Genomic DNA, 15,083 nt, shown 5'->3' on the forward strand with positions numbered 1-15,083 from the left:
TTTCAAATTTTCAACATTATCTGCTATTAATACAATAGCATCATCAAATCATTTAGCTACAATATACGAAGCATTTTTTAATTGTCTTTCTTTTGTATTTTCATTTTTTTTATTGAAAACGGAAGTGGTAATAACCGGTTTTTATTAAAGTTTGAAGTATTCTTTGCACAAGTTATGGCCCTTACATAAGCTATGGTATAATGTGATGACGCACTTGATTCACGTAATGATCTTCATCCCTATATGACGGTCAATAACTATCAGATTTATTACACTTAAATATGTACTTGAAAATTTCAAAATTTAAAACAACAAATACATAGAAGGAAGTCAACCTCCCATGTCCCAAGGGTCATTTAACTGACCATATGAGCGAATACACAATCTCGCGTGCTAATTTCGGGCAATTCACTGTTAAAAATGTCAAAATTAAATTTTTTGATTGATAGTTTGACCTGTGAAATATACCAGAATAAGATTTTCATGTTGTAAAACTTTCCTACTTGAGTTCTTGTCACAAGGGTCATGGACAGGCTCGATGCAAAAATTTAATATACTTTCAAATGACTAAACTTAAAAAAGAGAAAAAAATAACTGGTGACACAAATAGCATTAGGTAAAAATAACAATTAATAAAAAAGGAACAGTTTTCAGAAATAAAATGGATAAAGTGTTTTTTCAGCTAAAAATTCCACTGGATTAAGAGACGTTTATGAATTTAACCAACTATTTCAAACAGAAAACATGAGTAAATTTTGGATAGTAGTTTTGTTTTGCATTGCTGCATGTGTGCGCACGTGTAATGGAAGTGCGTGGCTTCAAGATCCGCCGAGTAGATCGGCAGCGTGGTATTATCAGATTAAAACACCGGTCAATTACAACTTCAGAAACTTAGATTGTGGTGCAGTACCTGTAAGTTAATATGGTTATATAATTTTCATAATCTGTTTTTATAAGTAAATATGGCCTTCAGTATCACAACTTTATAACAAAATATTGTGCGCAACGTTTATAAAGTTTTATAAACACGGCTGAAAAAATCTCACTTTTTCTCAAAAGAAGTAAGTTTGCTGTATTAAAAATTCAATATCAATATTCCTGAAAGGTTATATGACCGTATATAAACGACTCGGGTTATATTTCCATAACAACTGTTCATATAAGGCCATATAATCTGTCAATAAATCTTTGTTACTTATAATATAATAATATAATAAAAATAATTTGTCAAAGAAGTAGCAAAATGTAAAGAAAGTAGTATTTTAACTTCCATACAACATTCTAAATCAATATAACTGAACTAATTGCCAAAACGCAACAGAGAAATACATGTTTCACATACTTGGATAATAGTATTTGTTTCGAAACTGAATTTTTTTTTGAGAAATAAGAATAAAAGCATTTCTGGGACATAATGGGCCTTTAAACAATGGCATCATTAGAAACATGTTTTAAACATACATATGACTTACGAAGTTTGAAGAACACGGATTATTATCGCAGTATTTCAATCTACCTAAATTCGCCCCTTGTACTTTGGTTTTCATATTTTAGCCGCGTCACGAAAAAACCAACATAGTGCGTTTGCGACCAGCATATGGATCCAGACCAGCCTGCGCATCTGCGCAGTCTGATCAGGATTCATGCTGTTTGTTATCAGCTTCTCCACTTATTATAGGGTTTGTAAGCGAACAGCATGGATCCTGATCAGACTGCGCGGATGCGCAGGCTGGTCTGGATCCATGCTGGTCGCAAACGCAATATGTTGGTTTTGTCGTGACGCGGCTCATTTATTTTCATATAACTTTCACATAATGATGTTAATGTTATGGCCAATTGTGACTCCGACGAAACCCGATTTTTGGCGCGATAGGTACATTGTAAAACTGTGATGAAAGCCTCAGCATCGAGAGATGGGCATACCCAGGTTCACGCTATTTTGGCACCAAAAAAACTGCGTATGACAGCACGACAATACGGGGGCGTCTGGCTCTTTTCTTCCGCTCCCGCTAGCCCCCATAACTATCTGGAGAACCGTGGAGCGGGACACGTTGTTACAAATGACTCGTGCCTAAGTGTATATTATAAAACAAGTAAAGCGCCGAAATACACACGAGAAGGGCAGAAAGTCAATGTGCACCTATTTTCGGCAAAATAAATTTATGTAACGATCATAATGTGAAGAATCTTCTGGTTGTAAATGAAAATTTTATTTAGTGCATAGTTAGCAAATACATATTTTCCACCATTCTTTTTACGAACAATAAGCACTGCATACTAACAAAAAAGTAGCACAAAGGTTGTATAAGGTGATGAAATAATAGCATTTTGTGTTTAATTCTTGTTGAGATTAGATGCATGTAGTTCCCTGCATATTAATAAAATTCTAGTATTCGTTGTCATATCAAACAGTTTATACGGAACATATCTGAGAAAATAATTGATGGGGTCCGAATAAAGATTTTAAGGTGGAGCTAAACACAGAATACCATGCACGGTTTTGCTTGCAGGTTTCACTTTGAAGGGGCTACACTGAGGTCTGACGGGTAATTTGGTGTCCAAAAAATATGTATACAAATTTCCCCACAAATCACAATATTATGACTAAAATAACAATAACTTACACTTTAACCAACCCTCTAACAACAATTATGCTAGAAAATGCATATTCACATTAGCTTTTGATGCAAAAATGAAAGTTGGTTTTCCCAGACATGTACAGAAGTTACCCACAATTCATCGGGTATAACTAAAATACGCAACGGACATTTTTGGAACAACAGAGTAAACGGGGGTAAAAAAGTCTATTGATTTTTTCTCAACTCTCTAACCTATCATGTTTATATAACTTGAGTATAACGATGAAAAACTGTATAAAAGATAATCAAGGTAGCAATTTCGTAGTCTTGAAAAATCAAACGCCAGCGAAGCGGTCATTTTCTAGACAAAACGGAAAGATATTATAAACATGTACAATTATTTTCATTGACATTTCAGTTTCAATTTCAATATTCTAAGGCAAACATAATGCATCGGTGATATTTATACTAAAACGAGCACAGTGTAATCACACTAATAAAAGTATTTAACGCTATCTATAACGTATTTAAATCAAATACAGTTAATGACATGTCTCATTTGATTTGATTGTTTGTATTTGGGATAGAGTGGGGTTACGTCACACAAAACTGTGTAGGTCATTTTTGCGACTCTTCAGTTTTACTGGTGGAGAAAGAACTCAGGTGCCCCCTTTGCAAAATTGTTTCTGGCACAAACGGGCATCTGTGTATGTAATGAGTGACGTTTCGTAGGCTATCTTGATAGGATCGTACATACACGTTCCACACACAATTACATCATATTCATACCATAGGCAAAATTAAATGCACGTTTCCTATTGTAACAATATGAAACCCCAGAAAAAAACCTATGAACTAGCTTCTGAATGTGGCATTTCTATCGTTATTCCATAAAAGCACCCCCCCCCAAAAAAAAAAAGAATGAATACATCAATGGGCATGCTCTGGAGTGTTGGTATTTATTACCTGCACTCCAGTTACGCACTGTGCATGTATATGAATTCGATTTAACTCTGACACGTTTTCAACAAAAAAGTCTTCAAACTATGATACAATAAATGTTTATGATTCTATTAGAAACTTGTTTAGAATTTAATGATTTTTTGGTGAAAACGATATAGTTTACTTGTACTACAGATAAGATCAAAGTGCTGAAGGCACTGAAGAAAAACCGGATAAACTATCACATTTTCACTCCAGTTTCACAGGTAAATTAATTTCATATGTCGCGGTTTACATCTAAATATCAGCTAACCTTTGCTTTTTTGAGACTTTTGTTTTTGAAAAATAATCTAAACGAGTAAAATAAATCCTCTTTTATAGGCAAATAATTTAATAAGTAGCATCCCCGATTTCTCTTTCATAAATTGGCTTTAGCAAATTCTTTTTCTATTCAAATATTAAAGAACATTCTGTCAGTGACGTGTCCTCTACTTGAAATCTTCCTGGTGTTTTTTTTTCGGTAACAGGAAGAAAAAATGACAGTCTGTTTCGTATCATTCGGTAACAGGAAGAAAATGACAGTCTGTTCATTTGATCTTGACTGTGAAAAATCATGTTTTGTGAACCAATTTATCCTGCCGATAAAGATTTTGCAAGCAATCTGGTGGTTTATGTTCTAGTGCTTACACTTAATTTTTAATTCCAAAGAACATTTCTTAGGAGACCTTTAACGTTTGATTACGGTATAATCACTATAATCGAAATACTTAGGAATTAATTTTAATTCCTGTTACTGTGAAATTTTTCGTTCACGTGTTTAAAATACTTAAGTAGCTCTAAAATTTTCAAAACGATATCCAGTATTTCCGAAACAATTTACAAAGGCTTTTAATACACAATCTTATAAATCTTAAAGTATTACGAGAACCACCCATTTAATCTCCAGAAATACATACGAAAAACAAGATAAATCAAAAGGCTGCAAGCTCTGTGGTATTTTCTGATCTTTGCAATATAAATCGCACTGTACAACTGTATTATTTTCCTGTATAAGTTTATTTTTATGTACTATAATTCTTCTTGCTTGGTACCAGAGTTTGAAACATTTTGCATGACTAGAGTTGCATCAAAAATCATTTATGTTCATTTTTATGACAGCCACACTTTATCCTTGCATATCGTGGCTATTTCCTTAACAAAGAAACTTTATAAAAATAATTGCCTTGAATTGGATTTGAACCCCAGACACACTAAACGAGCGCGTTACCCTTGCACCACGGAGAAGATATACGAACAATGCCTGAATAAAATCAAGTAATACTAAATTAAGATTTTTCACTGCATTTCGGGTTAATTTCGATGTTTTTTGTTCAAGATAAACTTGTTCTTTAACATTGATGTAAATAATTTAACAAAAATATTCTCGCCAAAACAGTCCGACATGTATATATTCCACTACTCGACAGTCAGATTTATTTGTGAAATAAGCTCTCGACATCGCTTAAAATAGCATTTTCATTGATTAAAATGATATTCATCCGCGTAATTTGTGAATGTGCATTCATTGACAATTCTATAAGCCAAAGCTACTTTTTAACTTTGAATGCGTTGTAATTTGTTGGATACTTATAACAAAATGAAAATATTTCTTTCTTTTAAATCGGTAGTTTTCAGGTGTTTTAAGAACTGTTTGTTGTTAGATTTGTCGTGAAACCGCTGTGTCAGAGATTGAATGTTAGCTTTGTATTTCCTAATCTTCGATCAGAAATACAAAAAGGAATGGTAACATTCAATGAATACAACACCCACACGACCAAGCAAAACAGGACCACAGCTAAATTATCAATGAAAACATTAATTTCAGGCTTTCAAGTGGTAAATAAAAAGAATAAACAACAAAAATGAAAAACAGGAAGAAAGAAGAGACAAAAGTAGAGAAAAGTAAAGGTTTTCGTGCTATAAAGAAAGAAAAGCAGCGTTCTTTCCCTAACTTATTTATGCAATGAAATGCATCCGATCAATATTTAGCCATTGTGGTTTTTGAAACCAGTCACTCGTGTTTTCAAAATAGTCGGGAAATGAACCCGACTTTTTTATCAAAACATTTACAAAACTATTAACAATGAGTATGCCATGATAAACAGGCTATAAGGAGTAAAAACAATGGTTTATATATGCATTGCCCTTTACCGTCTAGGAGTTGGAAGTATTATAAAACATAGTTTAAGCAATGGTTGTTGTATGAGGTGAGGTTAATAATATCTTTCTGAATTCTTAAAAGTTACTTTTACTTACCTGCCCTTCACATTTGTCTTGCTGTATCATGATTTTGTTTGTTTCGTTTAATTTGAAAGAAAGTTAGGGTTTAAAAAAAACAACAACTATATAATCAGTTTTAAAGTTTATTTCACTAGTCACGGCAATAACCCTGCTGTGGAAGCTTGACTATGTCGGGGGCTGCGTCATGTGAACGTTGCCGTCGCCTTGATTGTCTTTATTCCAGTTTTCCTTTTTTACTCTTATAACGCTCTCAATTTCTTTTCCACCGGGAAGCTTTCAATATATTGGTAACATTAAAGCACAGCTCAATTGACCCATCACTAGTACGGAGGCCTTCCAATAAGAAAAAAATTATCAGGATATCTGCTAAATCAATAATGATAATAATAATATTAATAGAGCCAGATTGTAACTCTTTTCCGACCTTCTTGATAATGTTTTACCATGTGCATGAAACAGGTATCAATTACCTATAGTTTTGAATGTCTAGATCAAAACATAGTAATCTTTTCATCAACAAAGTTTACATCCAATGCGGATAAATATGCAAAGTATGTATGTAAAACGATAAATATTAAATTTCAGATCTATCTAGCAAAGGAGATCGATTTTTTCTTAAAGAATTTTAATTATGTGCACTAGACATACATTAGAAATATTATCTAATAAAGTTGAAGCCTAAATGTCCTATAATGAGGCCGGATTCATTCTCTATTTAGCCAGTGCTTTCAGTGCTTTGATCAGAGTTAAAGAGAAAATTCTGGAATAACATTTTGTGTGTGCATGTGATTTTTTATGCTTACAATACTCAAATTCATGTTCGTTGTATAAAAGGTATTACGAAGTTTTTTTTCCTGAACGTGTGTCAGATAAACCAAAGTGACCTTTGAAATAGGACCCATTACACTGATTGACAAAGTAAATTTTCTTAGCCTAGATATCATGATATTTTAACCATTACAAAGTTAATACATAATATTTAATAATTACACGAAAGCTCTCAAATTAACATAGAATATTTGTAAAATTTGTGTATGTCAGTTTTCGAACTCCGTACGTTTAGCTAAATTCATCATTGTAATGGAGAAAAAAACATGATTACAACAATGTAATGCTTTAAATATATTGAAATTGCTTTTTGAAAGATTTTTCTCACAAGAACATATGTGAACAACAAGAAATTTAACAAAAAAAACCCATTATTTGCTTTTAAATTTATGGATTGTGGTATATTCCGGTTTCGCACTTTCGTTGCTGCCGATACACAAAAAATTCTCCGTTTCGCTTTTTTAGTCATCCCGAGAATCATCACGTGACCGTTGTTTTTATTCAGATTTGCAAACTGAAAGGTGTTTAAACGCTTTTCCCACAAAATTGGAGAAAATATGTATTTCAAACGACTTGCCAATCCAAAGAACACATATCAATGTATCACTGATTCTGTTTGAATGTCCCTAACTCGCAGGTAACAAAAAAATATCGGTTCGTGAAATTTTACTTTTTTTTGTGACATTCGGCCGTACCTCAGTGGAGTACCTTTGAGCTTTAAGTCGTGACTAATGGTCAAAAAGGCTAAAAACGCAATAAGATATCTAAGTAATATGCCCAGTGATTACTATTTCGGAAACTGTAATACTAGTATGCCCAATGATTACTATTTCGGAAACTGTAACTGTAATATGCCAGTGATTAATATTTCGGAAGCTATAACTGTAATATGCCCAGTGATTACTATTTCGGAAGCTGTAACAGTAATATGCCCAGTGATTACTATTTCGAAAGCTTTAACTGTAATTAATATGCCCAGTGATTACTATTTCGGAAGCTGTAACTGTAATTTATATGCCCAGTGATTACTATTTCGGAAACTATGATATGCCCAGTAATTACTATTTCGGAAGCTGTAACTGTAATATGCCCAGTGATTACTATTTCGGAAACTGTAACTGTAATTAATATGCCCAGTGATTACTATTTCGGAAGCTGTAACTGTAATTTATATGCCCAGTGATTACTATTTCGGAAACTATGATATGCCCAGTAATTACTATTTCGGAAGCTGTAACTGTAATATGCCCAGTGATTACTATTTCGGAAACTGTAACTGTAATTAATATGCCCAGTGATTACTATTTCGGAAACTGTAACTGTAATATGCCCAGTGATTACTATTTCGGAAACTGTAACTGTAATATGCCCAGTGATTACTATTTCGGAAACTGTAACTGTAATATGCCCAGTGATTACTATTTCGGAAACTGTAACACTAAATATTGAACGCCTTTTAGAAATAGAATTGTGTGTGTGTGTGCGGTTACTGGACACAGTGGACCAATTTCGATATTTTTTTCACATTTGAAAGTATTTTTCTTAAAAAATAGTAAAGCCTTCAGCTTTCGTTTTATGTTGGAAAAAACAATTCTGTGCTGTTTAAAACTAAGTATTTCAGTAATTTTATCTTGAAAAAGTGCATCATACTTAGTATCACTGTTACAAATCTGGAAACAAAATAATCCCTCGGAAGCATTAATCACATAAAAAATTACATGAAAATTGCAGACCTTCTTAAGCCTTCTTCAAAACAACGTCCCGAGAGCTATTTACGAGTAAAACGCGTCACTGACGTTCATTGCCAAAAGTCCGAAATTCATAGATATAAAATAAACAGGACATAAAATGGTTGTAGAAACAGAAACAGAGGTATCGAGGGAAGTCCTTATTGTTTATGTATTTTATCGACAACAAATTTCATTTTCCACCTTAATTCTTTTGATTTGACAATTATATGAAACAATATATCTAAAAAATAACATGTTTAACCTTTAGAAAACCTAAAGGCCACGGTGGCTGATTTGGTACACTTTGAGCGTAGCGTTGTTGATAGCGACAACAAAACCTATATCGTTATCGCCTTTTCGTCTTGTCTCAAGCGAAACGCGCCAAACGGCGCGTTGTCGCACTGTCGTCCTGTCTCTAGCGAAGCACGACAAACGGCGCATTGTCGTGCGGCGCGTTATCGCCCTGTCACTCGGCTCTGTCGCCAATCCTCCAATTTTAGCCGAGCGACAATGTGACATCGTGACAACACGCCGCACGACAACGCGCCGTTTGGCGTGCATCGTTGGCGACAGGACGACAAGACGAAAGTCCGACAACGCGCCGTTTGGCGCTTTGTCGTGCTTTCGCTAGCGACAACATGACGCACAAAAGCATTCCAAATCAGCCACCATGGTTTACTATTTCAAAGTGTATATTAATATATCCTAGGTAAAGATAAATGCAGACGGTAGTAGAAATTGCGGTTTGTGCGGCGACCCATACACAGACAAGCCTCCAAGAGACAATGAAGTTGGCGGGAAATATGCAAATCCGAGAGTTCGAACGAGATTTTACGAATCGGGTCAGGTCGCAGAGATAAGTATATGGAACAATTTACCAGGAGCACCTGGCTTCTATGAGTTCCGACTGTGTGATGAAGATTCAAACCAGACACAGGCGTGTCTAGATAAACATTTATTGACAATAACTGACACCGGTAAAACATACATGGAAGTTCCTCCAACACAAGGTCTTATCATCATTCATGTACAACTTCCGGCTGGGGTCACGTGTAACTACTGCCTCCTGCAATGGCGCTTCAGAAAAGGTAGCATTTAAATTACTGAATAAATGGAAAATAGATCTACTCTCTGTTTATATGGGTCGAAGAACAAAAAGTCATTTAAAAATCGAACAAGCAAGCAAAACCATGCTTTTGAAACTTCAAAAGTGCATTTGTTACAATATGTGAGTTTCTATGTTTATTATTATTTGTTCATTTTGTACAATGTCCTATTATGACATAAAGAACTTTACATTATATAATCCTCAATAGTCGATACATCTGTTGCGCTTCTAAGTTACTTATGGAGTAATCGAATTGGTGTTTAATCATTTGACAAAAGATACAAAAACTTGTAATATGATATTCCATACTCTACTTAATTGTGACGGTGCTAGGGGCGTGAGAGATGTGGCCCGGTTATCATCTCTCATGAATAGACCGACGGAATAAAATCGAGTCTTCAATTGTCACCTTCTAACTTTGTTTTAATCTCTCTTGAAGGATATTGTCCCTTCTCCAAATTTGTATAGGAATCAAGACTTCAGTTACAGTAAGCGAACTTCATTTATTTTTTCTTTAGAAACTTATGCTGGGTGTGATGATCAGAAATGGTGTAGAGTACAAGGTGCTCAGACCGAGTACTACAATTGTGCTGATGTAATGATTGGTAACGTTGGACAGCCGAAGCCAAGCTACATTTCAGATCCTATATACTCGGCTTCCGACTACGGAAGTGCGTATGATGTAGCCACGACACGAACAGACCGTATGTATGATTCATAATCTTCATAGTATAATTTGAACTTTGTCTTTGTCATCCGTCTGTTCGTCTGTGCATGGGGGAAGGGGGGCGTGTGTTCGAAAACCTTGTCCTGTCCATAACTCATGCACCGAGATTTTTTTAAATAAGTTGGCACAAATGTGTAGCATGATGGGACGGTATGTCATGCGCAAGTACACCAATGTCAAGGTCATTCTTAGAGGTCAAAAGGTCAACATTTATAAAATCTTGTCGTGCTCATCACTCTGTCGTGCATCAAGGGATTTTGAAATAACTTGGCACACATGTATAACATGATGGGACGGTATGTCATGTGCAAGACTAAGACATAAGTTACAATGTCAAGGCCATACTTAGAGGTCAAAGGTCAGCAGTTAAAATATGCATCTACGGATTTTGAAACAACTTGCATAAATGTTTAGCATGATGAGACAGTTTGACTTGCTTAACACCTAGACACTAACTCCAAAGGTCACACTTAGAAATCAATGGTTAGCAGTAAGAAAATCATGTCTGATCTATTACTATGTCATGCATTAAGGGATTTTGAAGTCAGTAGTTATCAAGGGCCACCTTTCCTTTTACTTTCAAGGGTATTTTTAATGTTAAAAGTTTATGACATCCAAACTATACTGCCTTATCATAACATTTTTATTTATACATGTTCTGTGCCCCAACATATTTACTGAGGTCATATGTGTCGTTCAAACATATTTCTAGCTATATAATTAAAATTCTTTATTTGCAGATATTTAGAAAAATATATCGCGTACATTAGTTAAACATGCAACAAATGTACGAATTATGTCAGATGACCACTTTTTAAAATTCCACTTTTTTCTACTGTACATAGATTAATAATCTATAAAATTTAGTTTTGAATTTTTCCTATACGTGTAAGATTGATCTTTTGAAACTTTTGTAATGGAGATTGAAAGTGCTCTTTCAAGAAAAGCTTTATTTCGTAAAATGAAAATTGTCTGGCATTCAAAAATAAAATTCGAGTCTTGTGCGTGATTAGATCAAGTCTTATTCAATATGTGTGTACATTAGTTTGGTAACAGCAATGTTCATCTCTTTGTAAATGATGAAAATTAAATGAAAGGCGCAATTTTTATAAAATCTAACTTGAAATCTCACAATGCTTTCATTTAATACATTGTATATGTAATCGTATATGTATTTTTATTACTCAGTCATATAAAAGATATAAATTGTAATTGTTCTAAAATACAGAACCTGACGGCAGTAATCTCAATGGCACTACAACAGAGGTCATGACAACAACAACAACAAAGGGTGTGCCTGTAATCACGATCCCTACCGGATTTCCGGTTACTACGACAACAAGTGGTCCGGGAACTACAAATAGGCCGGTTACAGTTATCACAACGGGAACGACACAAGTTAGACCCACATCGACACCAGAAAGCCCTCGTCTTGTCATCGGCTCGAGTGGAAACTCAATAGGTGGACAAACCATCTCTAATGGCAACGGAGGCTCAAGTAATAACAAATATGTTTTTGCTTTACTGAGTTTAATACCACTTTTGGGTGCGGTTAGTCTACATAATAGCCGGGCATTAGGACCTGTTCAGCCACCCCCAGTTCCACCAATAGCATCAGTCACGTGGGCAAGAGCACTCCCCATTTACCCATTACAAATTGAAAATAACTATGGGTTTGGAAACTTTGCTGCAGGAAGTCCAGCGTTCTCGACAACTGGCACATATGGCGGAAAGAATGGGAAAGGTACATACGGTTCAAAGTCGAGTTATCATGCCGGTTATTCTATATACAACGCAGGCTTATCAGCTACAAATTTGAATTCTCAAGGCACAAATACAGGCATCAGTAATCAGTTGTTAGCAAGTCAACAAAACAGGAATATGTTGACCAACAATAATATCAACACACAATGGAACCAGGCAAGTAACTTTAACAAAAACTCTTTCAACAATAACAATGGATTTCTGAACAATGGGAGGGGGCAGTTTGCACAAAATCCAGTCGTCTGGAATAACGGTGTAACCGTTAATAACGGTATAACTCGTCACGTCTTCCCTAGGTCCGTTAACTTTCAGAGTGGCACATCCTACCAACCAACTCCAAACCAGTACTCAAAACCGATTGGAACAATCCAAAAGAATTCACATCTCTCTCAGAACGAGTATGGTACCAGTCATCAATCTGGATACGGACAAAGCAACAGTATAGCCCACCCTAATACAAGGTTACAAGTACCAACAAATGTAAACTGGCAAGGACATCAAAGGATACATAATGTACAAAACACTCGGGTCGGGCAGGGAACGCGGAATTGGGCTAACAATGCTGTAAACACAGCCAATAACAACTGGCAGAATAGTGGCGACTTTAATTCTGGTAACAATGCAAATATAAACGGAGCAGGAACCGGACAAAGGCTACCAGTACCAGAAACAGTTACGTCACGCATGCGTATAATGAATCCTAAAGTTACTCCGCCGTCTGACAATACATTTAATTTACCTGGAATCGAAAGTGCTTCAAGATTTCAAGTAAATAGTCCCAGAAATATCCTTGAAACATCTCAACCAATTAAAAATCTTGTTGGTTCAAGAAGCACATCAAATGGCGCAGTTTTACAGAATGGTGGAGGAAAATTGAATGCCATTTTCACAGAAGCACAGAATAACAACAATTCAGGTGCAGGAAAAGGTAGACCACGATTTCTTGTAAATGAATGGTATAATATGCTGTTAAAACGGTTGCAAAGTGAAGGATCGAGAAGTTTATAAATAATAAGTTTCCGACGTAGTATTTAAAAGAAGAAAAAACAGACCTAAATGAGGACAGAATATCATTTTGAAATTGCCGGGTTTGAAACTACGTCAGCACATCGTGGGCTTGTCACAGACATAAACTCATACAGTACAGTGACGATATTGTCGGCTTTTATTGATCAGTAGCCAAACGTTTCACTTAAGTTATATCTTAACAAACCACTCAGTGAGGAATGAAATTGTCACGGTGAAAATTTCTATCTTAGAAGAAGCCAAAACAGTTTACATGTTTACATTTACAATTACAGAAACGAGTGCCAGCACGCATCTCTAAACAAGATTGCGTTATTTAGAGCCTTTAATTCGGCTTTTGATCTTCGTCTTTATATTGATGACTTTTTTATAAGTTGAACTCTGACATCTTGCCAAAATGTTCTAAATGAAAAACTTGTATATTTTGTTTAAAAAATGTATTGTAAAATTGTTGGAATATGACTTAATCAACAACTGACACATTGCCTCAAAGTCTTCTAAATTAGGATATTGTTTCAAATGTCTTAATAAGCATTTTAAAACATGATATTGTTTTGTTTGAACTTTATTGTTTCAATTCAATGTTATCAATAAAATAATCTTGTTAAGTGTTATTGTCAATACATATCAACAACGTTTGCAACTTAAATAAACTTAAGGTATGACCATCCTACTGCATTAGCGCCGCTTTGAAAGGTATTCAAATAGGCAACTGCATTGAAACTTAGGACCGTAGGTTCAAACCCCATAAGGGTCAACTTTTTTTTCTTTCATCACGTCCGGTCATAGTATATAAATGGATACGCCGAAGACCATAAGCTATACTAATGCAAGACTGGACATTGAAAAATATTTTTGTATGTATAAAGGATAGGTTACACGTTAAGCATTTTTCAAGATTCCGATAGGAAAATGAGACTAAAATGTTGTGTGTGTCTGTGTTGGGGGGTGGGGGTGTAGGTGGCTACCTCAAGGTGACTTTAAATATAAAACATCTTGATCCAAACTGGGAAGACAGATTTAAGGATGTCAATTTACGAGGGTCAGTAAAAACAACTGAGAATTGGTATCATTTTTAACGTACCTGGAATTCCAGGCTTGGACCTTGGAATAATATCGCATAATATATCATATCCCAGCGGCGTCATTGAGTATTATATGAAGTCATTATTCTAATTTATCAGCCAGGTAATCATAAGAACTTAATTTTACCGATGGGTTTACAAAATAAACAGGGACGACGAGGAAGAACACAAGTGTGCGTGAGGACCTAGTACATGGTGACGGCTTGAAGACAGGCCCTTTGCTTGGCACCAACTGCCATTATGATTTACAGCCCTCTGACAGTTCACCACCCCCCCCACCTCCCCCAATTTTTGTATTTTTAATGAGTTTTACAATATTTAATGTGGGAAATGTTAAATGTATACTAATGTAAGCCTGGACATTGAAAAATATTCTTGTATGTATAAAGGAAAGGTAACACGTACATTAGCCTACTTTTCGGCTCAAAATTCATATATTTGGCTAATACTCCAAGGAAATTGCACAGAGAAAAATTAACACCACTATGTGCTTCAAAATTAACTCTACAAGGGCATAGCAGGACAGTATAAAGGTGAGATGTCGGGGGTCTTTAATAACAAAATTACTTATATGCGGATAGACCCTCATTAAACTTAATCTAAACAAACAAAAGGTATTTGACTTTTACACCCCTTACTGATTTTATGCTCTAAAATCAGTTTCAAACATTACAGTCATGGTCGATGTTTGACATCTAGCTATGATATTAATACAGCAACGGTATATATAAGCTCTAGCTCTTTCAATTTTTTAAAAGATTTTTTATTTTGAAAAATAAATCTTCTAGTTGCCATGGAAACCAGAGTTCTTATGGAATCTAATTATTTAAAAAAAACTTTGGTAAATCTTCATGCAAGGAACATCCCTGGAAAGTTTCAACAAATTTTGCCAAGTGGTTTAGGAGGAGAAGTTGTGGACGCCCGCAAGCACAGATGATGAACAATGAGCCATCACAAAAGCTCACCTTGAGGACATTGTCCTCAGGTGAGCTAAAAACAACACAATCTCTTACA

General features: G+C 35.1%; 1 protein-coding gene across 1 annotated transcript; it reads left to right on the forward strand.

Annotated features, from left to right (window-relative positions):
* The first annotated feature begins 453 nt into the window (after positions 1-453).
* On the forward strand, positions 454-13,933 carry LOC132716571 (uncharacterized). The gene is made up of 4 exons (XM_060699873.1): positions 454-912; positions 9,069-9,447; positions 9,986-10,171; positions 11,423-13,933. The coding sequence occupies exons 1-4, from the start codon at positions 745-747 to the stop codon at positions 12,964-12,966; spliced, it is 2,277 nt and encodes a 758-aa protein (XP_060555856.1). The 5' UTR covers positions 454-744; the 3' UTR covers positions 12,967-13,933.
* The last annotated feature ends 1,150 nt before the right edge of the window (positions 13,934-15,083 follow it).

This window comes from Ruditapes philippinarum, unplaced genomic scaffold, assembly GCF_026571515.1.
Source record: "Ruditapes philippinarum isolate M1 unplaced genomic scaffold, ASM2657151v2 ctg4884_1_1_1_1, whole genome shotgun sequence".
Lineage (NCBI taxonomy): Eukaryota > Metazoa > Mollusca > Bivalvia > Venerida > Veneridae > Ruditapes > Ruditapes philippinarum.

What these genes read in the sequence shown, in the direction of transcription:
- LOC132716571 (XM_060699873.1), top strand. Translation starts at nt 745, where the DNA reads ATGAGTAAATTTTGGATAGTAGTTTTGTTTTGCATTGCTGCATGTGTG. An exon ending in GCAATGGCGCTTCAGAAAAG is followed by an intron (nt 9,448 to 9,985) that starts GTAGCATTTAAA and finishes TTTTTTCTTTAG; the next exon opens with AAACTTATGCTGGGTGTGAT. An exon ending in AGCCACGACACGAACAGACC is followed by an intron (nt 10,172 to 11,422) that starts GTATGTATGATT and finishes TCTAAAATACAG; the next exon opens with AACCTGACGGCAGTAATCTC.